This window comes from Camponotus vicinus, unplaced genomic scaffold (assembly GCF_025532165.1).
Source record: "Camponotus vicinus isolate PSW18456_S1 unplaced genomic scaffold, iyCamVici1.0 SCAF_2, whole genome shotgun sequence".
In the NCBI taxonomy this organism is placed as follows: Eukaryota; Metazoa; Arthropoda; class Insecta; order Hymenoptera; family Formicidae; genus Camponotus; species Camponotus vicinus.
The window spans coordinates 7,230,826-7,258,051 of record NW_028141956.1 but is presented as its reverse complement, the minus strand read 5'-3'; the positions used below and the strand labels follow the sequence as shown (position 1 = coordinate 7,258,051).

General features: G+C 36.4%; 2 protein-coding genes and 1 long non-coding RNA gene across 4 annotated transcripts in view; 1 reads left to right on the top strand and 2 right to left on the bottom strand.

Moving 5' to 3' along the window:
* Positions 1–1,848, bottom strand: part of LOC145966946 (uncharacterized) — an 83,707-nt gene extending 81,859 nt beyond the window's left edge. The window contains exons 1-2 of the long non-coding RNA XR_014437245.1: positions 1,718–1,848; positions 227–269 (exon numbers count right to left, since the gene is read on the bottom strand). This is a non-coding gene — a long non-coding RNA (uncharacterized LOC145966946). The remainder of the gene's footprint in view (positions 1–226; positions 270–1,717) is intronic.
* A 1,626-nt stretch (positions 1,849–3,474) lies between these two features.
* Positions 3,475–27,226, top strand: part of LOC145966940 (uncharacterized) — a 119,399-nt gene continuing 95,647 nt past the window's right edge. Inside the window, exons 1-2 of the mRNA XM_083091390.1 lie at positions 3,475–3,548; positions 4,579–4,857. The gene's annotated coding sequence lies outside the window, so the exon portion shown is untranslated. The remainder of the gene's footprint in view (positions 3,549–4,578; positions 4,858–27,226) is intronic.
* Positions 11,751–27,226, bottom strand: part of Rh5 (Rhodopsin 5) — a 233,643-nt gene continuing 218,167 nt past the window's right edge. The window contains exons 1-8 of one of the 2 annotated variants that reach the window (XM_083091376.1): positions 15,808–16,187; positions 14,291–14,482; positions 13,536–13,751; positions 13,161–13,291; positions 12,706–12,878; positions 12,447–12,604; positions 12,263–12,358; positions 11,751–12,101 (exon numbers count right to left, since the gene is read on the bottom strand). In XM_083091376.1, the coding sequence (XP_082947502.1) occupies positions 11,993–12,101; positions 12,263–12,358; positions 12,447–12,604; positions 12,706–12,878; positions 13,161–13,291; positions 13,536–13,751; positions 14,291–14,482; positions 15,808–15,869 (1,137 nt within the window). In that variant the 5' untranslated portion in view covers positions 15,870–16,187 and the 3' untranslated portion in view covers positions 11,751–11,992. Of the gene's footprint in view, positions 12,102–12,262; positions 12,359–12,446; positions 12,605–12,705; positions 12,879–13,160; positions 13,292–13,535; positions 13,752–14,290; positions 14,483–15,807; positions 16,188–27,226 lie in introns of those variants that run through there. The other variant, XM_083091377.1, reaches the window with a different exon arrangement.

The following is a 27,226-nucleotide window of genomic DNA, read 5'->3' as shown; positions in this document are numbered from 1 at the left end:
TCGATCTAAATTTTTATAGAGTATGGAAAGTAGTTACGTACAAAATATTCCGCAAAGACAGCAACTAGTTTTAAGTTTATTTTATTGATTTATAATAAATCAAATTTGATCATAAAATGTTCTTAAAATTTTTAATATTCTCTAAGAGATTTCTTAATTCAAAATGTTTCTTTTAATATATAAGATCTATTATTTAGACTTAAAATTCAAATATAAGTTAACTCACCGATATGATGTAAAACTGGTCAAATTGTAACCTTGTTGTAGACCTGTAAAATACAAAATATTCAAATTATATAGCAGAGAATATAACAAAAAATTAATATTTTAAGAAAATATTATTGTGCGCATTGAAATTTTTATCTATCTTTCAAGCCGATATTCAATAAAATAATTTTCAAAAAAAATCTTTCAAATATATAAAAGATTTGAAAAATGTATAAAGAAAACCTCTTATATATACAAATATAATCCATTTAATATTATATTAATCTCTAAATATATTTTATTAAACACAATGAAACATTTTCAAAATCAGAAATACTTTATACGTTAATAAATAATGCTTATGTAACAATAGATCAGGGATCACTAGTGATCTCCCTACAAAAAGTGCTTCGTACAGATCCGCTGATCTTCCCAGACTATTCCATAAATCATACTGGCTACTCGTCCAGAACGAGAGTGAATAAAGAGCGAACGAGATAACTTATCAAAGAGATCCAAATCTTTTATAGTGAATTCCATCTATAGTAATTCACAAACATGTAATGTATGTTTGTGCACGCACGCGTATTGTATTGTGTTGTGATTCATCTTTTCTAATAAAAATTAAAATTTACGTCTTTTTTACTATAGATTTTTAAAAATAACGTTAATAGATTAATGACATTTTTGGTGTTAAAATGACATCAAACAATATTATTCTGATAATTTTCAGTTAAGTAATATGTAATAAAAATATATTGTTAAGTAATAATGCATAATACAAATATATTTTGTATTATTACACACATATCTAACACAAATATATTATATATAATAAAAATATATTATTATGATACAATAATATATAATACAAATATATTGTTATGTATCTAACTTTTGAAAATTGCTTTAAAAGTATTTGATGTCATCTTAATGTCATCACGAAAATCTCATTAAAATTATTTTCAAACATACAGCTAGAATAAAAAATATAAAAGTTGTATTTTTTATTATAAAATGACTCGGTGAATTGACTATATCGCTATGAGTTGTGCAAAGATAAGTCAATTAAGTAGAGAGACAAATATAATAAATAATAGATAATATTTCGAAATTCCCACGTTTTCTGAAGTGATAAAGGGGATTCATAGGATATTTGTATCATTTTAAAAAATAAAAATGTTTGCTACATAAATGGTAAGTATTATATGTCACATAATGCCAAACAGAATTGCATAAAATACTATCTGACCAGTTATGCAAAGATAAGTCAATTAAGTAGAGAGACAAATATAATAAATAATAGATAATATTTCGAAATTCCCACGTTTTCTGAAGAGATAGAGGGGATTCATAGGATATTTGTATCATTTTAAAAAATAAAAATGTTTGCTACATAAACGGTAAATATTATATGTCACATAATGCCAAATAGAATTGCATAAAATACTATCCATCGCGACCATCGCGACAAAAAAATTAGGTCTGCGAATAATACGTAATAAATTACCTCATGATTGCTCCTACAAAGCCCGATGCCATCCCAGGCCTGCTCATCCTCTTCTAATTCTCTATTGCTGCATCTTCGAAAGCACTCGCAAAACACTCGCGCTTAATTACAATCGTGAACGCACTAATTACTCGAATATGACAATCGCGCGACATTTTGCACGACACTCCCGATAATAATCGCACTCCTCGACGCGCACTTTATTTTAATTGGGACGTAGATAACGCGAAAAAAGTATCGATATTTATCGTGCGAGCAATCGGTAAATATTAAACCAAATATCGAGTAGGTTATATTTATTTTTTACTTCTAACCTTGTACATTTGCATGTAATAATAAATAATCGCGCCTCCTAATCGAAATCGCGAGTGTATAGTATCTCATTTAAAACGCGAATAAAAGTGTAGTTGATTAGTAATAATGCTGTAATATTAATTTGACAAATTCATTTGCGAGACATAGATTTTCCACGGATTGTTACTCGCGCGTAATATCTCGAGTACAAATTTGATTATAAACATTAATTAGAATCAAATAATTAAGATATACGGTTTTCTTAATCGCAAGTCTCGTGTATATTGAGTACCTCTATGCGTGATGTACGACATTTCCCATACTTTCCGCCATTTTCAATCGTATTTCGATGAATATATTACGACGTTTATCGACGGCACACGGAATTTACGTCGGACCGTTGGCTTCCCGCTCGACTGTCACCTCGCGAATGACAACAAGGTCACTACGTATGGCGCGTTATACACAAAATTCAATGTTTACTTTTTTGCAGACTAATAGATACATACATACACTTCGCGACAATGACAATATACTCTGAGAACCTTGGCCTCTCCTGCAGGGTAAGGGGAAAGTGTAGCCATGACGTCATCAAACGGCAGTGGCGCTGACTGGCGCTCACTTATTGACCTAATTATCAATTATCGATCATCGATTATCATAAAGAAATATGCTGACAATGAGTAAGATATGCGCACGATTTATCACAATAATCAGACATGTTAAATAAAGAATAATATTTAAAATATATAGAAAATATGTAGATATTAATACATAGAAAATCTAGTATTTCATTTGAAACAGTATATTTTTTTGCGATGACCAACAACTAGGCTACACTTTTAGTTCCCCTTGCCTCGCGGCGACCTTTCTGTTTGAAATTTTCTGGCTTTTTAATGGAAAATCTATGCTTTCTATGTTTACGATTGAAATACAGAACGTATTTTAAAACATTTTTGTACACTTTGATCATGTTCTATGTGATGTTTAATTCATCATATATTTGCTATGCCCAATAATGTTTCTTATCTAAGTATCTTTAATGATTTATGATTCGAACAAAATTCGAAAAAATTTTAATTATAATTTTACGCGTGTAATTTTTCGTGTATAATACAGAGAAACATTAGATTAAAGAATTAAAAATAATATACACATATATAAAATATAGATATTAGAATATACATTAAAAGAGAGAGAGAGAGAGAGGAGAGAGAGGAGAAAGATATCATTTATAATAATTTTATCGCTTTGTTATGAAAATTGACTGAGATTTCAACAGCGTTGCTCGAGCTTTACTTTGTTATATTTGTTTACGACGCAAAAATTTTTTTGTCGAGTCTCCGTCTCTTTTTTTCTCTCTCTCGGCGACGCGTGTTTTCCCCCTCCAGGCGTTCTCCCTTTCCACTTGTATTACCCATCTATACTTCGCTATCAGTCACATTGAATTAGTCCGAGTGTGAGGGGTAAATTGCTCTCGCTTTGTTTCACGTTGTGATTTTTATTCGTCGAAAGTGATTTTCACGTGCGGACAAAGGTTGAAAGTGTCAAATTAAATAACGAGTGATCGTCTCGATGCGTTTATTAGTTTCCGCGATCGCGCGATTAATGTGTCTCTTTATATATTTGTACATTGGCATGATCTATCTGTCGAGACATTGTATATGGTGGATTTCGAAAATTCCAGATATCAATCACAAATAAATTGACGAAATATCATGTTATTCTCCGCACGAATGCTCATGTCGCGAAAAATTTTTTACATCCGAGTTTTTTAAACGTTCGTGGAAAATCACGAAAGCATTTTTTTTTTGTAAAACCAGTCGTATTACAATATTACCAGCGCGTAGTTGTCCAAGGACGCATTGCGTTCGTGTATGTCGCATCTTTTTATCCGAGTTTTACGTCACGGACAAATGTCGAACGTCGAATTGCGTGACAGTTTATAGTTTTGACGCGTGAATATGATTAGTCTTCGTGTTCTTCTAACACGTCTGTCAAGTAAATTTGTAAGCAGTGCTGAAATACAACGTAATATATAATTCACTTGTTATATATAATAATTTTGGATCATTACGATGGCGCGCGAGAGATATAATTAGTACGACGTCGTATTTCGCGTTTCATGTATATTTCAATCATATGCTGTGTATTTCAGTCACATGTTTATTTCAGTCGGTCGCGTTTTTTCTTTACCAAGCTGAGCATTCTTTAATTACAGTTTTGCCGAAAAACTGATCGAGATCTCAAAAGCATCGCTCGCTTTCTTATCTAGCGAAGAGTTTTTTTATGCTCGATTTTTCCCAGACACATTCACACTGTTATGCTCGATGTGAATGCGTCTCTTTGCGCGTTCTCGCTCTTTTCCTCCTTCCCGCCATCTACCATCTACCTACTTATCTGTATCTATTTTTCGTAACCGTTTCAAAGTCGCGTCGTGTTAGCCTGAATATTCACGAGAAATTGCGGTCGCTCCGTGTCTTTTTATCTATCGAAAGTGAATGTTCCATGTGCGAAAGATGTCGGGAGTGCCGAATAACGAGTGATCGTCTTATTGTGTTTATTAGTCGACGTGTTTTTCAACATTGAAGTAACCTAACCTATCGCGTCATTGTACATGACAAACTTTTCGAGACTCGAATCTTGTGGAATTACTGTAATTGCGAGTCAATTAGTACATTCGTGGTTTAGTGAAATACATCAGTGTGTAAGTGGATCCTGAATATACGACCAAGGATGTCATCCGCAAAGATAATTGGCTGCAGCGAAAGAGCAACCAGGAGCAGAAAGGAGCGACAAGTGATCATCGGATGCAGAAAAAATATGCAACCGCAGCGTATCGATTGGTGAGTAAAATTGATTATTATACATACATTCATAATTGTTGATTCATTTCTTAATTTATAGAAACAATTGTAGGAAGAAAAATTGACTATTTTTCGATTAGTAATTTATAATCTAATCTTATATATATATAAAATATGTTAAACACATATATTTTAGCCGTAATTATTTGTTGTTCATTATATCCGTGATTACTAATTATTATTAATTGCTCAGTAATGATCAATATAGTTGTGTATTAGTACAATAATCCTATTACTTAATGCTCGATCAATAATAATTAATATCACTACATTTTGCACTAAATGTTCGATATAAAAGTGAAAAAAAATTTGAGATATAGCTACTTGTAATTATTCTTTAATTTATAGAAACAATTAGAATAACATTATTTTTTATTAATCATAAAATATTGAAAATATATTTTTTGTTATTCTTTAATTTATATAGAAAGGACAAAATCTAAAATTATTTCTTATTAATGATTTATAATCTAATATCGTTATAATCGTTATATTGAAATATTTGTACATAATATAAATAATATATATAAGCATGAGCGTCGTTTCTATATATTACATATAGCTACAATTTTGCAATTGAGAAATCTTGCAAATGAGAATATTTCCAATTGCAATAAATAAATATATTTATTTTTTCTCTCAAGCGCAACATGAAGCTATCAATTTAAATATCTAAAGAGATAACTTTTCAATTTTATTCCTTATTATTTCCATATAAGAGAGATATATAAGATTGATGCAACGAAAAGCGGAAAATACCGTACGCTGAGCAATTCGACGATTATATTTACTCTGGTAATTATATCGCAGAAGCTGTGAGCTCGCGCGTAGAAATTAATTGCCGCACGTTACCGTAAGCTGAAGTAATTCGTATCAGTGCACGGTCGTCGGTTCCCGTAGCTTCGCGCGTATCGGACCGCTATGACAGGTGGAGAACACATGGTCGATAGCAGTTATATGTCCCTTACGTTTGTAATAGCGACGCAGTGCGGTGTGTGAGTACGCTATCGGACCGAGTGTAAGCTTGGCTACCGTGGATGTACCGTATGTGTGAACCACGCGCAATGCAGATTGTCGCAGTCAGTAGTTTACCGTAGTACCCAGCGGCCCGGTGTAATCGAGTCGATAGAGTCGGTGTGCACTGGGACGATTCCGTGTCCGTGGTGCGATACGTTTGTTACGTTACATCTTCGCGTCATGGTATTAACGGACAACGTTACGAAGGTGTATTGCACGGTAATGATACCTTCTGCTCGGTGAAATTGATCGCTGTCACGGTAGCGCGGAGTTTCGCATTAATATATAATTAATAATTTTCTCCACAATGACACGTGGCTACAATCGAGCTGGCGCGCATACGATCTATATTTATCATTTATTAAATGTATACGTAACTTTATATCAATTTTCTTTTACACAGAGAAAAATGTATACTGTTATTCAAGTAAATATTATTTATTTTAAGAATATCATAAGTTTGTATATCCGCAAATATATCACAAGTTCACCACAAGCATTAAATTTAATTGTATATATTCTGAATTTTAGTAAGTGCAGTATTTTAGTCAAGAATATTAAAACAAAAATTTGGTTTGCTTACTACATAGAGTTGACGTAAAGTAAGTTTGATTTTTCTTTGATACAATTTTCAATATAACAATATTCTTGAAGAGAAAATAAATTCTTTTAGGTACACGATAATGAGATTTTCTAACACTTGTGATGAGTATATTTTAAGACTATTATCAAGAATATATTCTTTGTTGAAGAAAATTATTACTTAAAAAAAGAAAAAACTGAGTAATCGCTTTTCTTGGCAGTAGAATGATATTTTTCTCTGTGTATATAGATTTTCGGAATAATTCTTCATAGATTTTTAATACACAGAAATTAAAAATGACATATTTAGATTTATCATATATATATATTTGGAATTGTATTAAAATATTTTAGAAAGCTAACATTTCCAAGAGAAACCTTTTAGATTAATTACGATAACGTCGTTTAGCGATAAATTTGCTTAACCGAATTTTCTTCCACTGTGTATTATAATTAGGATTATAATTTCTGAAAAGGCAACGAATCGTTAACCTAGAATTAATTAATTCAAGTCATCGGTGCATCTCAATTTCATGTATAACTTGATAGAGAGAGAAAAGTACGTTTGCAAGGAAAAGAAAAAAATCAAACTGATTTCCGCGGCTCTTCAAATTTTGATGGGTTCGATTAAAAATGTATTGACAGCGGTCTGCTTGAAATAACAGGCTTTCATAATTCTAAAATTGAGGAGATGTACGAATCGATAATTCGCAACAATACATGTAAAAGAGAACACAATTCCATAGTGAGTAACACACGATAGTGCTGCGTATAGACTAAACTTTGGGCGCTAATGAGCACTGCGATTAAGCAAATTTATTCCACTTGTGTATCTTCCCATCCCCCTCTTCCCGTCGAAGGAATATATATATATATATATATATATATACATACATATATGTATATAATTTTTGCTGAAAGCGCGTCGACCATGTGAAACCGCCTGGCGAGCAGTTTGCATCGCGATCGGAATCGAAATGTGGTATCTATTAATTATGTACAAATTAATAATAATATGGACATTGTCACATCATTAAGTGCCGCATATTGCATATTTAATAATGCCGTTGCACATTCGCTCTTCATAGTGTCAACTTCGCTCATATTCATTCGGCATGCGGTTGATGCGAATATTATTCAGGTAATCGCAATGTCATACATATACGTGCCAATGATCGAAAAGGTACGATTATATGCGCGATTCGACTTCAATTTCTGACTCAAATATCTGGATTCTCTTCGAAGCAGTCGAGTCATAAATTTTTATTCGCCGATCATCTTGCGCGTTATTTCCTTGATAGCTTAATCGTATACGTAATATTGTAAAAGGTCGATATCGATGATCATCGACAGTATTTCTTTTTTCACCGATGGAATGAAAATCGACCGCCGATTATCCGATGTCGCGAATGAATTTTTATTTAATCATCGGCGTCATGAGAAGCGGACGTCATTGATGGGGTGAGGAGGGGGAGAGGAGGACGGCAGACGGGAGCGCGGAGAGGATAACGGAAGTTACAGAAGAGGATAGTGCGATAATAAATATGCCCAGCGCCGGCAGCCATAAATCCCGCGTAATTGAATTTTCAACATCCATAACTGGCCGTCGCTTGGCGCGACCTCAGGAAATAGGACGGAACGGAACGTATCTTGAACGGGAGTTAGATGATTCCATTCCGCTTTTGAAAGACGCGGCCCTTTTCGACTTTTTCTCCTTTGCTTTCTCCCTCTCCCTCTCTCTCTTTCTCTCTTCTCTTTCTTTCCTCGCGACGCGATAGACAGAATGGCAATCGATTCCGCGACGTTCATAGTCAGAGACTATTTTTAATTCTCGTCTTCTGGATCGAGCCGCGGCTCGATGCAGCAGTCTTTCCTCCTCGCTCCTTCTTCGACTCTTTTTTTCTTCTCGCTCTTTCTTTGACTCCCAGCGAGCGAGGAGTTTCCTTTGACGCGAACATCTAATCAAGGATTTCCTCGATTCTTGAGTCTTTGTCCCGCTCGAACCCCGCTCCTACAGTTATAGCATTCTTCCTCCATCTTTCCCGCTTTCTCCCTCGATTTGACTTCAACTTTTTTCTCCCTTCTCCTCTCACCCTCCGTCTCTCATCCTTCTCCGCGTTCGTTCGTCGTCTTGTCGTTGTCGACGTTGTCGTCGCGCAGACTTGGCACGGAAAACTTTGATTGTATGTAAGTCGGAAGCGCCGGCAACGAAAGAGGAATATTATGGGGTGGTTGCCGTCGATTGTGGACGGTTGCCGAAAGCTTAAGCGTGGTGAAATTTTTGCTGATTGGAAATCTTGTCATTCAATAGCCCGCGCGTATATTTTCCTCGGTCGCTATAGCGTATGCGCTTGCGTAAAAAAAGAAAAAATGAAGGGAAGGAGAGCGAATGCGCGCGGGGAGGAAAAAAAGGAGGGATAGAAATCGCGCTTGTTCGCTGAAAACGGGAATTCCTTTCGGCGCGAATAAATTCGTTCAAAGGCGTTTCATCATTTTCAACATTTTGTAATATCGACGTGACGCGATTTATTTCCATCGCGATACGTATGTACGTGGAAACGAGACAGACAGTACCTCGTAGCTTGGAGAAACGTCGAGGAATCGACTACGTCGGATGCCGGTTGATCGGCGGCGCGTTATCCATTATCGCGATAACAACTAGAGATCCGGAAAGTGCCATAGCATCAAGGATAATGATAAGCTCTCTGCCGGCGGCGAGAAACAAATGACGTACTAACTGCATATTAACCGAGCTGCCTAAATTGTCTGTGAGGCCCGCCTATGATCCGCCCGTTCAATGATCCGCACCGCGCAATTCACTGCTGTTTCACGGACTGGACTAAATTTTCTCGACCGACACGCCGGGCACGTAATCACCTTGTCTTCCCTGATGGATTAGGATACTCGTCGATGGAAACAATTATCGACAGCACGCCGGTTGACCGGGATTAACCGAAATCGTCCAATTAACATCCTTTCGCGTCGGAATCGCGCTAATTATTTTATCGTGCGAAAATTCGACAAAAAATACATCGAGTCTCTCGCGCACAAATGGCGAATAAGATGATCTCTGCTGCGACAGCCGGTATTATTCGTCGTAATCTTACGTAAAAGCCTCGTCTGCCGCGATCAAAGTCCCGGAAACACGGACGCGGTACATTCTCTTTGCGAATAAAAATATTACCCCGGTGCAATGTTCTTTTCGAAAGAGAGCGCGATTCTTTCTAGTCTCCGTCCGTCAGATTTCAAAGTTCTTCGCTGCGCTTCGGTAGTCGTATATTTCACGAGACGCTCCGTGCGTATATATACGTATTCATGGAGCAATGTTTCTTGCTCGCAAGAAAGTTAGACGGTAAGTTAGCACGCTGTCGCGCGTTATTCATTACCTTTGTTCTTTCTGCGCGATCGTATCCCGGACGATCGTGGAAAAAAAAGAAAAAAAAAATACGGGAGATCTCGAGATCAACCAAGCTTACTCGTCGGTGTGTTATGATGTTCTTAAAGTTGAACGTTTGAATGAGACTGACTTTTATGACGATTACTTTCAACGATGTACTTTACGAGTGATATATTGTCCTTTTTTGCAATATTAAGTAAATTTCTCATTTGTATTATAATTGTGTTATCGAATAATCAATAATTTTTTAAAATAATTTTAAAAGTGTAATTTTTTGGAAATATATATACTTGTATCGAAAATATAATCATGCGACAGCGCCGGAAATAAATTATTATATTGCAGTAGTAATTAATTAGTATAATAACTGTGATATTACCGAATGGAAATATCCCGAAATATGTCGAAAATAGCACACGAAGATAGAACATGCGAGATAACTAATATAGCATAACATATTTTCCACAAAATATATTCCGGGGACATGTTTCGTGACACACGTGGAACGCCATTTTCTGTGAACGTTACTTATATAGCGTATCGCTTTCCCTCGACAGAAAACGGAAATCCGCGGAGCGAATTAAGGGGATCAAGATAACGAGAGAGAAAGGAGATCCTCTCAATTTTCCGTAACAAGCGCCCGTCCAAAGGCTCTCTCATAAAGAAAGAAATACGTCTCATCCGTGATATTAACGCATAAAGGAAAGCGTATATTATGCGTGAACCTTTATATTCGGCCAACGTAAAATTTCTACAGAGAACGACATTTGAATTACATAGGGGACTTGCAATCTGTTTTTATCAACAGCTGAGCTTATCATCATCGAGAACTAATTCGATTGCGGGATAAAACTTGAACGCGATCGACGATTACCGGAAGTCTCGGTCTTCTCACGAGTGAGCAATTTCTCAGCTGGAGTTGATTTGTAGGACAATATTTTTCCCAGACTAAAAGATAACACATAAACGCGAACGTGCCGTGGTATTCTTCGGAGCTGTCTTCGAGTTGTGCTCATCTTTTTTTCTTCACTCTTCTTTCTCCCATCCTCGCTCTTCTCATCGACTTTCTTTTCTATCCGGGTTTCTTCCGCGCTTCGGGTGGCACGTGACCTCGTTCCCAGATAAGACAATGTTTCTCCACTCTCGGAGGACAGAAAGAGATCTCTATCCACTCTATTCATCCAGTAGATAAGTCGTTCTTTGTCTACAGACGGATAGAAAATTTACACTATCTAAAGTGATTGATTCGTTGTGATCCTTGGGCTTGAAGAATATCGTCAAAAAACTATTTTGTCCGCAAGATTCTTCTATCAATTACAAAACTAATTTTATATCAAAAAGCTTTTTCCAAATTTAATTATTTTTCGTATCACAAGAAAGAGAGAGAGAGAGAGAGAGATTAATTCAATACGGAATGTGATATTAGAAGAATAATGGAAAATATTGAAAGAAAAAAATAAAATAATTTTTGCTAATATATAATATCAAAAAAAAGTACGATTTGTTTTCTTAGAATCTGTATATTGTGAATCAAATTTGTAATTATTTTTAATTATAATTATTGATATTTATAATAATTTTAATTATATTTATCTTTTACTATGCAATAAAATTATATTTATGCTTCACTATATTAATGAAAGAGTCAGATAATTTTCTTCGAAATGTTTTGACATTTGCAATCAACGATCAATAAAAAATAGGCCAGTCAGTAAGGATGGCAGCACAAGACAGGCTTTCATACTCTGCCATCTCTGATGAATTACAGAAAGCATGACAATTAATTGAAGAAAAATTTGAATTACATCAAGGTTAAATTTAGTATTGAGAAATACAGATGGAAGAATTCAGAGGAAGAAGAAAAAAAATGTTATATTTGCTTGCGTATATATTTACGTAACAGCTTGATGTATATAAACTAAACAAGATACGATTGTTTTTTATTCTCGAGTTTGTTTTCGCAAAACAGAAAGGGAGAATTTCCGCCTACATTTTTTTTATAAATGAAATATATGAAGAAAAAAAAATATCTAGGCGACCGATTAAAATTGCATTCGAGAACGCGATGCGATCGATCGACATCTTCTCGACAACTGTCATGCTTAATGAGCAATGAGATTACGATTCTTCAGTAGTAACTTTTTCAGTTTGCGCCGACACGGTATCTTCGGCTACAGGTTCTCGAATTCCCATCCATTTACAGCGCTTATCTAATTCTTGTCGATACCTAAACAATGCAAAAATTATTAGATTAAAAAGAGGAGCAAAGAAATCTTTTTAATAATTATTTTTCTTTATTTTAGAAACTACTTTGATTATTGAATTAACACAGCTACTCGGAATTTCAAATAGAAATAACAGAATATTAGAGACATATAGGTGTCTCACCTAGGATGATTAATCGCATATATCCATGGATCGATACACGATACCGTCTTGGCAAATATGGCTGGCAACATAGTCGCGAGTGGAGTAAGCACTTCGCTGTAACGTAAAGCAAGATTAAAAAATATAAAGTAGAAAAAATTCTTTGAATTCTTTGAAGAGTAATTTTGCAAATGGACTATCTTACCGATTTCCATAGGCTCCCGTTAAAGCGACAACCGCATACGGTGTCCACGCGAGTACGAAGAGAAAGAAAATCGTAAAAGCGGCTTTCGCGATTTTCATCTCGACGCTTCTCTCTTTGTCTTGGTTCGATACGAGCGACTTGACATTCATCTTCTTGGCCTGTGCACGCAATACACTGGTAAAAGTGGAATCCTCCGCAAATTGCATGCTTTATCGCGACGTCAAAGAACGAAATTACGAGACACAAAGTTGTTGCTTACTTGGTCGCGGAGCATTTTCTCGTGAGTACGAATAGACTTCAGTAATTGTGAGTAAAAATAAATAATCAGTAGCATAGGAAGGACGTACGCCCAGAAAAATATCGTTATCACAAATGTCCTTGTGTCTTCGTTGTCCGTAAGATAATCAAAACTGCACGTAGTAAGGAAACCCTCTGAAAATCATACGATTCATTGAACATTTTTCTTAAATAAAATATTTCTATGAAATATTTTATTTAAAAAAAATATTCAATGAATCGTTTTTATAGAAAAGATAATGGTAAAATCATCTTATATTAATTTTGACATAACAAATGTGTAATGAAATATGAAATATGATATATGAAATAAAAATATAGATTAATCACTTGGAATTAAAATACGGAAATTATGCGAAAGAGTTATAAATATTTTATTATATTTTCTTGGATAATAGAAAGATAGTATTGGTTTACCTGCCACGTATCGACCCCACAATCCCGTCATGGGCAATATCGAGAAGGGCAGTGCCCAGAACCACGTAAAGAGAGCTATCACCATAGCTTGCTTTCCGTTTAGTCTACCATCAATCGGACAACTAATTGTTCTGTAATATCACATATAATATATGTATATATTATACAAAGTGTAGTTCATTGTTATCGGTTATGAATTGCCTAATTACACATTCTGAGATATATTTATTAATTGTAAAATCTCTTGTTCTATTTCCAAGTCTATTATCGATATAATTGAAATAATTGTTTACGACAGTATCGCTAGATTTTAACAAACATATAGTCCTTCCTTTTGTAATCCAGTAATAATCAATAAAATTGTGAAAGTTCAACCTGTATCGATCGAAAGCGATCGCCGCATTGGTGATCGCTTGTCCCATCCCAGAAATCGCGCCGAGCAAAGCGTACACATCACATCCGGTCTCCCAACCAATCGTTCGTTCCAAAAAGCTGTTTATGATCAACATAGGCATTTCCGTTGCCATCAGTAGATCGAACACTGCCAAATTCAAGATGAATATGTTCGATGGCGTTCTCAATGATTTCGATCTAGAAATTAATATATAAAAACGAATTTGTTCATACATTATGCATTAATTAAATTTTAAGCAAAATTATTTTTCGGAATAAAAATAGAATAGGAAATGTAGTATATTTCTCGTCGTACGATAAGAACATCGCAAACTGTGTTGAAACGATTCAGTCTCATGTATAGAGATGGCGGCAGCACCACCATATTGTCGTTTACGACATTAATCGATAAATTTAAAAAAAAAATAGCTTAATGTCGAATTTAAAAAACACAGAAAATCTTGAAATAATTCTACTAACTATTAAAATTATATACACGCAATTATGTAGATAGTAAAAAATAATATTAAATTATAAAATGTGTATTTTAAATATATATAAGCAAATACATGCTTAAAAGTTGAATTTAAATTTTTTTAAACTGCGCAATTTTTGCTCATAATTTTTAAAATTTTCAATGCTCATATAATCAGTTTTTTTTTTTAAATTGTAACATTTATAACATTTTCAAATTGTTATGAAATATATATAAAATTTCTTAAATGATGTAAACTTACGTGCTAAAAATCCAAATGACGATGCCATTTCCGACTAAAGAGAACATTAAGAGCAAAAGATAAATAAGCGCAAGGGCGACATGCCATAGTCTTCCAGGTGCGAGAAATGCACGCCAATGTGGATGCACGAGATCTGCGTGCTCGGCAGGAAAATTCCATCCTAGAAATCGTTCTTGCAGGGGGTGTACATCTCTGTTATTTAAAAATACTGGCTAATCGATATTTGATTATCGAATTATTGAAATTTGCGAAACTTTTCGAGCGTAATAAATAAAGCTTCTACGATACACAAATTAAATAACGAGAGCTTATTATTCGTTTAAATTCAGTGGATCCAATTCTCTCAGAATTTAATCTGAGATTTAATTATCGGGACGATTAATATTGAATACTGAAACATTGTCTCGTAAAATTTTCTATAAATTAAAATCAGCTTTAAATTTGATGAAAAATCTATTGTACAAGATTATCATTGAAAATTTTCTAACGTACTTAAAAACTTGCTTTTAGGTAAAAAAACATGATCTTATTTGTGCAGCGACGAACAAAATATTCGTTTCTCGTAATGTTTGATCCGAGACTGCGATAGAATAAAATCCCGAATCGTAATCTCGAGAAATTAAATAAACGGCCAAGAATTTCCCCAAGACTTATGTGAAGGTAATTTCTGTCGCTTCCTTCGTGACCGACATTATTACTCCGTCACGACATCGCAAATGTAAAGCAGGTTGTAGGACAAATAGCTTTCGCGTCAACGATAAGAATTGTGCCTTTCCCGAATAAGACAACCCGCAAATTCACTATATCGATCCCAGCGCGACGCAACGCAAACGTGATCCATTTACGCGCGGTAAATTTGTTCATTCCAACGATAAAATCGCCACCGATACGACCGAAAGAATATAACGTCACGAGAAGTTGTAACGTATCAATATATAACACGAACCAACTCGAACAATATAATCATCTATATAACCGAGACTTATATCAGAATGAATAATATCGCGGAATCTCGCGTCCGCTTGCAGTCGATGTTTATATTATTACCCCTGGCATTGTTATTTTTGTTATTGTATCATCATTGCCAGCGGTTATATATGGAAAAGAAAGATTCATATTTATTGCGCGGAAAATGATGCGCTTTTACGTGCAGCCAACATTAATGATGATGAAAGCTAAGCGAAACGTCGTTATGTATGCACTGCCGATAGATTAATTCCGGCCGCGCGCTAATTGGGATGTCGAGTGATTATGAGTCTTGCCGATGTATCGAGAAATCCAGGTAGCGGCGTAATACTATAATGATGAGTAATCTATATATCTTTCAGCCGTAAGAACTTGTAAGCCTCTTGTATCGTATCACGATCTCATCCCGAAAACGTATTCATGTTGTGTACGAATGTATACTCATCGTAGATGTAGGCTCGCTCGCGCCGTCTCTATCTCCGATACTCGCTTTATCCTCTTTCGTAAGGCTTTACAGCTGATACGGAAAGACGGTAAGGTGTTACACCTACCCGACTCTGCTAGCGAAAGCCAATGGCTCGGCTACGATACCACTATCGTTGTGCATCAACATCCTTCGATGCGAGTCGAGTCGTGAACTGCCAAGTACACACGGTCAATGTACCGTTTGACGCACCCCAGGTAAAGCTCGACTAGTTGTCCAAGTAGTTAGCTCGCGAACTCGAACAGACAAATACAGCGGATGCGTTGAACGACGTCGATTTCTCTCTTTTCTCTTTCCGCCTGATAGACTATCGATGCTGGACACGGACGACGAGTTCACGGACGACGAGTTCACGGACGACGAGTTCCTGGACACTTTAAAACCGTAATAGCCGCGAGAGGTTTCTAGGTTGAAGTGAGACGCGGCGCGATGGAGTTGGATGCACGTTCCGCAGCTCACTTGTGTCCGGCCGCGTCGTTATCGCTCCCTTTTATATATCCACGACATTTCGGATCGAGGATGGCGTGCCGGTTGAGAGCTTAATTCGATTTGCGATTTACCGAATGCGAGAAACCTTTTGCTAGGACTTGCGAAGCTCGTCCGACACGCAAGCGACCGATCCTCGCGATTGCGCGATTTCTTTCCGCGATGTATCATAATCTCTGTTCAAGGTAATCGCGATTATTAGATTCGTCGTTTTGTGCGACGTCAGCGTTGAGATACGCTCGCGAAAAGTCTAACTTAATAAACTCATCGGCAAAAAGCAGCTGGGTAACGCTTTATACATGATTGCGATCCCTGCCGCAGTTAAGAGACGCGAGGTAAATTAATTTCCGTACCGGAGAGACCTCCCGCGAAGCTAAGTACGTTCATTGCGTATTTATCCTCTGACTAGGAAATATAACGTTGGCTGCAAATATCCATTTCCGACAGAATAGAACGTGTTAAGTGGCGAACGCAGGTTGTTGCGACAAAAAAAAGAGAGAGAGAAGGGGGGACCAGCGACCAACGCCTCAAGCCGAGTTGAAAAAATCGATTTCCGATATAATAAAATGCAATTTACAGGAGCGCGACCGTCCGTCCCGAGTTAATTAAATTTCCGATGTAGATCCTAATCGGCATTTTATTTCGCCTTATTGCGATACATCCGTCACCGATAACTGCGTAACTCGTAAAACGCAACGCGACAGAATCGACGCGAAAATTCGAACTGGCAAGTGCGTTTCCCGTTACACTGCGAATTTGTAGTTGGCCGCAGAGATTTTTCACTCTCGCGGTTACTGTGTCGGCGATACGCGGGGAAATTCATCTCGAAGAGTGCAACCCGGTGCACCGTGCAAGCGACGTGTCTCGCGTTTCCATCGCTGTTCCCGTTCGCGACCGCAGCCTTCACGCATCCACTGGATTAAATCATAAAATTGTCCCGGAACGTTTGCGAAATTGCGCTGATTTACGAGCGGTATCGCGACTCGTATTACTCTCCTCTCTCGCGCAGGTGGTATTCCTAGGTGTTATCCATCTATTCGTTGGCGATCGCTGGTTACTTCCCTCCGGTTCTCTCTCGCAAGATGAACTATTTGCTTTTCATCGACGGTCTCGATAAAAGTGATTAAACGGAAAAAAACACTCGTCGTCGTCGAGAAGAAACGTGATATATGTTGTCGTAATATTAGGGGGAATAAAACGAAATCAATATTTAATAGTCGCTATATATATGTGTGAATGCAATGAAGAATATAATAATAACAAATTGTGTATTTCGTGTCGCAGTTGCGTTATTTAATTTTTATCGAGTTATGTTTAAATTAGTAATTTTTTTCTGCGTGAAAATAATATTCGATAAATGTGAGTTTTGCTTGAATTAAGGAAAACGAGTAAAATGCGAATGTATCACCGTCGAATCTCATTGAGGAATAAAATAGAATCGAGAGAGTTTGAAGCATCGTTCTCTGCGGTATGAAGGGAGCGAACGCGACGGTGCTTTTGCACGATATATTTACGGGCTATATTTACGAGCTACATTCGCCCATGTAATTCACGCGACTTATGAAGCGCCGCTGCCATTGTCCGTGATGGAAATTCAGCGGAAAAATTGAATGACAAACAATGGACCTAGTCTGGCCAGATTATGACAACAATGTGAGCGCGGCGAGCGACGCAGCGATGGACGATTGTCTGTGTTGCAGTTTGCGCTTCTATTTCGCCTTTCACATGTCGTATGTACTCCTCCGCATTTTCATGTATACTTTGGCGGTTTGTCATTTCTCGATTTTAGACATCCATCGTCGATACATTGGTCCACATGGACAATAGGGCACCGTAATTAAAACTATATCGAATTCGTAAAGCCACAGATAATCGATTTCAAATATTATTTACCGACTTGATGAAGCATTACTACACCTGCCACTACACAGCCACGATATCTTTTGCTTACATCTATTTGCTGCCTTGGTCGACGCCTTCCTCTTTTTCGTACGTTCATCGGCCAATATCCGATTGCCAGCCGATACAAATAGAGATCGATCATGGCTCTGGTTACGAGCCAACGAGACATGTGCCAATAGAACCATTTGATTGGACAAAACCCGTCTTTTTAGGTGATATAACATAGCATTCTATGTGTATTTTTTCGTTCCGACGATTCGATAAGCCACATTGACGACATTCGATCTAGTGAACGCAATTTCGTGATTTTTCAAACAGTGCAAAAACCCGAAATGAAGAGATCAATCGAGATTCAATGACAGGAGCATCTTTATATATTTATTATTTATTAGAATATTGTAACCGCGAATGTATAAAATAGTTCCAAAGTACAATTGACGGAAACAAGTTTGGAAGTAGTATTAACAATAGACGCTGTTGCGCTAGAGCCTCTATTTCGTTAGATCGTGTGTTTATTATGACCCAAGCGGCAGGACTTGTCACATATTCTCCTTGCAACTCACACGAGACCTTAAACTGTTGCCTAGTTTGCGCGGATCTGGGTCGCTTCCGGCACAGAGTGGGATAGGAATAGGATATTGATCGGTGTCATAAATATAGGAAACTAAAGTATTAACGACCAAGACTCGTGGGATAAACTGTATCTTACCTCGTTTACCTTCGACCTTTCATTCCCGAACGTCTTTATCGTCGCCTCGCCGCAGCGCATTGATTCTCACTCCCACGTACATATACCGTGTGATCTTTATCCGGTGGTACTCGCATAATCGAGACGAAGGGATGACGGACAAAGAAATGCAGATTGAAGAGACGGATTAACGAGGATTAACGCTAATTGTGCGGTCGACGACTACTTCTCATTCTTGTTCTCGCGGCGGCAATTCATCGGAACAAGTGAATATAAGTGGGGGTAACCCCCTCGTTTCCCGACAACCGTTCAATCTTGAGAAGTTGAGATGATTCTCAATGCAACACGATTGGAGGTTGACACTTTTTTCAAAGTCAAGAGTCGTCACTATTATTCAAATTGTCTCATCAAAGTCAGTCGTCGTTACGCGTGATCAATTCAACGCCGTTTTTAATCAAAGTTCGCTTTTACAACAAGGGGATTATGACACGCGATCGATCGAGGGGGAATCACCATCGGGTGCGCGCGCGACCGATCGATTTTTGGGAGGATAAGATGTTTGAAGTGGTTGGCATAAGAGTACTTGTTAGTACACGAGTGGCTAATTTTCTTAATTTAACGGACGATGGAATAATTTTTTTCAGTTTATTAGCATAATAGAGTGCTTTAATTCTCCGTTTTTTTTTGCTCTCTCATCGATTATGTTATGTTATGATCTCATCGATTATGCAACGTTATGGACTTTTCTATTGCAATTATTTTTACGCGAGAAAAGGAAGAAAAATTATATAAATATAATATAATATCGCTGAAAACAAAGCGCATTATGTGTGTTCTCATGAGGATATCTCTATGCGCATTGAATGCGCTTGCATTCTTGTAATATCTCGATGTTTGACGAAAAGAAAACCTATCCTTTCGCACCGCACATTAGGAAAGTTGTTTCTAAAAAAAGGCAAACACGAAAAGCCGATAGTGATGGTAAAGTAGTCATTATCGAAATGGGAAAAACACTGCAAAAAACGATGCATAGTCATTCGGTACGTTACGACGAACACAAATTTTTACCGCTGATTGTGCAAAAAGTACGCGCATGTCTGCGGTTGAGTAATTACGGCTGATTGCACGCGGGTGAATAGACACCTATCGATTGTTAGGAACTATAGTTTCCGAAAGCGTAATATCACTCCAAAATAAGCATATTGCATGATGTCGCAAGACGATATGCGCTCGGTATAATTCACATGTGAAAGAGAGAGAGAGAGAGAGAGAAATGCATGTGCATAAATGTATTGTATAATGGTCCTATAAGGAGATTATTTATAATTATATATAGTTTGTCGGTGCAAATCCTCCATTTAATGAATAAATGATGACAAAATTCTTTTATCTAAGCATATACTTCAAAAATATGATAAACGATAAAATAGTAGAAAAAAATTTACACAATAATGTATTATAGAAAATTATAAATTGCACGATATATAATTTGATTGTAGGACTCATAAATATTTTTTCTAATATTTGAACGTATCCATATCTTTTTTTTATTATTAACCAAATTGTCTCGCGAACAGTCGGGCAACTCCCTTTTCTTCGACCACGTACAATTCCCGATGGAAACACAAACGGCCGCGGCAATTCGATCTTGACGTTCGTTGCGATCGATGCAACTGTAAGCGCAAATGTACTCAAAGCGACAGATCCGACAACTAGAAACGAAGCGCACAGCCGAAGCGCGGATCGATTTGATCGAACGACTTTGACTCGGCCTGCTCGGAGCAACCAAGCGGATGATGCTGAATAAAGTGGAAATGGATTATCTTGGTCGGCCTCTATGCACGGCGCAATCGCGGCTCGATGCACCGCGAACATGTTTAACGCGTTAACATTGAGTCCCTCATTATAGTTCTGATAATTGTAAATTCATTAATTATTATTTCCTCAGAAACCAGCGAAATCATCGCTAAAACAATCGATATGAAGATTGTTGAAATCATGTAAATAAGTTTTGCTTTGACATATATTTTTTCTATTAGTAATCACTTTCACTCTATTTTCAAATATATACAAATAATTTCATATATAATAGTAAATATATTTTTACAATCAATATAAAATAACATTTCTTTTTATTTTGTTGAGATAAAATTATTATAAGATTATTAGTCGTATATATATTAAATATATTGCGATTACAGTGTGGAAATAAATGTTCCACGAATACAAACAACTGATTTATTTGTTTCGAGCATCAAAGTAAAGAATTTCACTGTGCAAACGCATAGAGGTAAACTGGAACCAACGATATAGACGAGGCACGTGTACATACATACAGCAATTGACGTAAAGTCTCATTTGTTCCGTCGATCTATTCCCTCCTTTGTCAGTGACGTCCCAGAGCGTGTTACTACCGACAAAGAACCGACCGTGACCTGTCAGTAGGATAACGTCAATTTCGCGGAATTCTTCGGAAAAATCTCCATAATTTCGAGAATTGTCTTTTGATGTTCGAGATAAAAGCCTCGCGACGCTGAATGCTTTAACTCTTATGCGAGTCTTCGCCTTTTCTTTTATTCAACACGTCTCTCTTTCGTAGCTGTTTTGCGAACAAAAAATTGAACAGTTTTGAAAGATACAATGAAACGAGAATTTCACCAAGATCCGTCATTGCGTTTCAGCGAAGGCAATAATCTCTCGTTTTCCTCTTTATCGAATTTTCGATTGGCATGCCACGTACGGCTCGTCATACTTTGACAAGTTTTGAGATCGGTTCCAAAGGCAATTCATCAATACTTTTAACACATTAATTAGTATACCATTTCGCAGTCAATTTTCTTGAAAGTTATAGTAATCGACACCTCGATGACGACATTATTTTCTTTTAATTTTTTACAAATTCATTAACGCTGTATTTAAAATAAAGGAGAAATCATTCTGTCAAGAGGCGACTTTTATACCGTCTAGAAGAAGAACATTAAAGAGAAAACGTAGACAGGAATTCCAAATGGCGAGAACTGCGCGCGCGCAGGATCTTTCTGTTTAAGCTTAAAATGGAACAGTGCTATAACAAAAGCTGATTCGCGCACAATGTGTGCCTGGGTTTGCTCTCGGGAAGGAAAGCTCTCACTGCGAATATGGGCGCACGTTTTCGGTGCTCGCTGCAATTCGCTCTGCGAACGAAGGCAAACATATATCGGCGGCGTCGAAGCAGACCGGGGCTTAATTTCCCTCTGAGCATCATGCTCATTCGAGCATTCGCGTCGCGACGCGTTGAGCCGAGCCGAGCCGAGCCGAGCGAAGCCGGGCGATGCCGCGCGATGTTGGCGACTGGTTTGTACGGGACAGCTGAATTGCTCCGGGGGATTCGCCATCTTTTGTCTTATTGTTAGCACAATAGCGGCCGCGGCACAAAAGTGACTAAGTGCCCGTAATACTCGCCATTATATGCTCCCTAGTCCCGCACACCCTTTCCGTTTCTCTCGTCTGATCCCCGCGCGCGCTTGTCTTTCACCCTTCCTCTTTCTCGGCTCTCTCTGTATGCACGGACTCTTGGCATACCTTGGACGAATCTAATGCGGAGTGATATAATATGAGTGGTGAACAACGCGTTGTGTTGTGCCGGAAACAACGTTGCCGCACTGGTAGCTACGTGCGCCGTCGCGTGATTTCGCACGATATGTCTTGTTCCGTATTATCGAACGCCGCTGACAGCAATCATTAATTTGTGCTACTGGCTCCTCTTAATATCATATCGGGCTTACGAATCATTTACGAGGTCTACCGACCTTGAAATGTTGGGAGGCTTGAATCGTTGTACGCGCGATCCAATCGTACTTGTAAACCAATCCATCGTCGATTTTTTTTAGAGAGAAAGAGAGAGAGAGGGTGAATAGATCTTTTACTTTATATCTATTTCAAGCACGCTTTGGGTGATTCATAAATTGTGATAAAAGATAAAATGTAATTTTGTTTATAATTCTCTACGTGCTTTGGATATAAAAAGCATTCGAAAAGATCCAGAATAGATACATGTGCAGGATGCGCGGCACGTAAAATTATAAAAAAATTAAAATCTGTAGCTATGTGTGTGTGCATGTATATGTATTACGTGTATCGAATGAATTTCTCTCATGAATTATAAATTGCCTAAAATGGGCTCTTTAATCGGTGCATTATGACGAAACGATAAGATTACTAGATAAATTAACAGCGAATGTATATTTTCCGAAAATATTGGCAAAATGATCAGTCATGCATTAATATTAAAGTAGAAGCAATTATTGCTGAACAGAAGTACATATAAATAGATATTTATTTTGGCACTTTGGTACAATTGTCCTCCCTCAGAGAATCAATTGTTAGATTATAAAAAAAGAGAGAAATACGACCACAGATTGTCCAATTTTTATCGTCGTTCAGCACGTTTCTCGTGGACTGCAATCAGTCCGTGTTGGGAAAACGTACGAGCGCCAACGAGAGCATCGGCGATCCCGCGGCGCCATTCTCGCGATATTAATGGGTCGCCGTTTCTCGTTGAGCGGGTACGGTGCACGTTTAGTTAGCACCCGCGATGGCAATTTGTAAGGACGTCGGTGGTTTTCACGACGGGAAGCGGACGCGGACGCGCGCGCGCCAGCGCGAAATTGATATAACCGGGCACCGCAATGCTCGAACAACCGTGATGTATAGCCAACATCTGGAGACTCTTCGGGCCACGTGACACGCTATATAGGATATCGCACGGCTTTCGGGGAAATTAAAAATCCCGTTGAATCGATACTGAATCGCATGATGGCCGACGGGAATAAAGAGGCGCCGCTTAACAAAGAGAAAGTTACTCGGTCGTTTATTTTTATTACGTATTTAAAGTGTAACCGGTTTTATTAAGAGAATCTCGCAATTAGTTCAAACTACCTGATATATCTCTGTCTTTTCATTTATATGAATATAAAGATAAGAGTATTTTTTTTTAATAATAAGTTATCGTTCACACATAACTAGTAATTAAACTAGTAATTATTTCTAAAATTATGTTTACAACTTTTCAAAATTTCTAAAACAATAGATGTAATATGTATCAATGTTCTATTTTTAACGGCAACAAAACTTATTTTTAATCTAATTATCATTAGACTATCAATCAATGACACTGTAGGAAAATGCGAGATGATAGCGATTTTACTGAGTAATGAATATTTCGAGGAAGTTCTCGACCATGTTAGCACAGAATTTCTAATGTGTTGATGTAAACATAGACTTTAATATGTATGAGAAATCTAAATGTATGCAATCGCGTTTACTGGCTATGATATAAATGAATAGTCAAGTATGCTAAACTTTTAATAGTTAAATATAATCTAAAGAAAAGGAAACGTATAAATGATTATAAGAAAGAAAAGGAAACAAATGATTATAAAAATAAATGTTTAATGGGTTTTTAAATATCGTACGGATGAACACAGTGAACAATAAGCAAATTTTCATAGAAATTTACAAATATTTTTCATTCTTAAAATACATAAAAAGATAATAAATTTATATTTTTATATAAGAATTTTATATATAAAAAATTATATTATAAGTTAGAGAATTTATAAATAAAATATCTCGGGTCGTATTTTATTTCAACTTAAAAACAAAAAAAATAAAAACTTGTTTACGCTTCCGTATTAGAGAAATGTATACAATTTTATTCCTTACATAGTTTTTTTCTCTCTCTTAGGTAGATATTTTTAAACAAAATGTCTACCTAAAAAATCTTAATTTAAAATTTAATTATTGAGATATCTCTTTATAAAAATTAAATATTACAGGAAACGTTGTATTAAATTTTTAATAAAAAATATTTAAAATTCTATAATTGAAAAGAAATATGATTAATCTAGGACATTTTGCACAATTAATATATCCGTAAAAAGATATATTTTAAAAATATATTTATATACACATATTACAAAATTATTTTATAAAAGTATAAATGAAGAGCTCCATTGAATACTGCGACTACGCTCGCGCGCGCGCACGTGACGTTAACATTAAAATATCCTAGTGATGAAAGCGCAATGATTTTTTTTATTTCCTTAATAATTTTCGTCCTAGAATTTTTTTGCGCTTTTTTTATCGTGCTTTATAACCTAAGAATTCTAAATATTAATTCTAAATCAAGTATGTTCAACTTTTGAAACGTGGACTAATGTTCCATAAAAATTTTAATCTGTGTTTCATTTGAATATATCTAATTCACAATAATAAAAATTATATTGGTTACTGGATATGGAAATAAGCGCGTCTAAAAATATTCGACTTCGTAATAAGATTAACGAACACTTCGAGAATAACATTGAGGCTAAATTGCGCTTCCACGTCGCTTCTTTCAACGTTAGATATTCTTGCTATTCTTCACGTTCTTCTCTTTTCTTCTCTTTTCTTTTCTTCCCGTATTATTTTGCCGTACTACTTTTTAACGATTTCAATTGAAATATATTCTTAGCCCGTGCTATCGAACTTTGGTCGACTCGTGACTGCAGTTAACCGCGTTACAACCTACCGTTCGACCGCTCTTTTAAAATCCAGCCGCCGACTGTTTTTTTCCTCCCAGCTGTGCTTAGTTTCTACGTCACGTCACTTAACTTCCGGGGACGAGCCGTTGAATTATCTGTCGGTACGTGCTCGTTTCGATTAAATCTTAATACCGATCACGAACAGTATTTACAATCTCTGTATATGCGCTAAATTATTTACCGTTAGAATTTTGGCCAAACTGTTGATTTTCCGATATGTAATCAAATTTTTATTTTATTTAATTGTAAGAGCTTAAAATCCTAAAACGATAAATAGAATATAAAAAATTCGAATATAAATAATTCTTATGTTTTATTAAGAATCAGTAGGAATAAAATTTTGCTAATTCTTAATTAGTAGAAATTTAGTTTTCAAAGAAACGACACTCTAATCCTTGAAATTAAGATTTGGTTGTAATTCCATTTCTATTTGTGTTTATTCATTTTTTGTCTCAGACGATTAAAAAAGCGAAAGAGTCAAGTCATTGTTGAAATCGTTAATTTGCAGCTCACGACAAGACTTTTATTTAAACTGAAGAGGTTAAATATTTCCTCTGATGCGAACTCAACCGGCACAAACCGTGTACCCAGGAAGAATAATTAAATTCCTGCTCTGCAATCAATTTTTTGTGGATGTAGAAAGAAAGGAGCGTTATACCAAGGCAACGATGTTTAAAAGTTGGTCCATTAAATTGTGTTTTGTTTATATGTTATATACAATGTGAACATATTAAGAAAATAGAATATTCAATAGGACACTACAAGACGAAATAATCCTTTCTTTCTCCTTTCGACGATCGACTAGAATTAGATAATAATGTTGGGAAATGAATTACAAAGAAACATCGTTCTAATAATATCCTGAATCATTTAAAGGCTTTCTCGTCGGTATAGCTCATCGATTTCTTTTAACCGAAATGAAGTAACGTAACGTGGGTAGAAAGGAGAGAAGGAACGAGAGGAATAGAGAGCGAAAGGACGGTAAATGCTCGATTGCAGAGCATCCGATCAGGCCTATTAATCCTCGATCTGTCTGATACTACGACATGAATTATGCATCTCTCCGGCAGACGCATTGATTTTCCCGTTAGGCAAGAAAATATTATTCGTATAATTCAAGTTAATGAGCCGAGTGTGGGAGTCTCGAGTTCGCGCCATTTCCCATGTGGAGCAGTTAACATCCGTTTCTCTCAGTCACTACCAAAACATATTCTTCCCATTCTCTATTTTAATTCTTTAATATTCAAAATGACTGGTGTATATCGATGCGAAAAAGAATAGCGCTATTAACAAATTGGAAATTTTGATCCGCGGTCACATTCATTAATTCCGCAAAACATGTTCGAGTTAAGCCGCTGCAGATTTTTCGCTCTCGCTCTCGTATCATTTTTAAAGATGTTACATTGACTTTGAGGGCAGAATATTTTCTGATCTTTTGTACAATGACTTGTCATTGCAATGGAACGTTATTTAAATTATATGCTTTAGAAATAAAACAATGTATCTTTTTTCAATTATATCATATCAGTCATAAATTTATTAAAAAATATGATACTCAATGAAATTTTTTTCTTAAAATGACATGAAATTTTATCAATAAATCCATTTAAATTAAAAAATATGAAGAATTTAGCTTGGGATAAAGTGTATATTTTAACATTAACATCACAATCCAATAGTATACCGATACATTCAAGATACGCATGTAATCCCTTCCAAAGTTCCAGAAGCTCGTAGATATTCCATTCATGCTAACGTATTCCTGACTCCGAGTTACATCATGTTAAATCTTGAAACAAAGGCACAATGTCTCACGATCAGCGTATTCGCGCAATTCGAGATCCGTC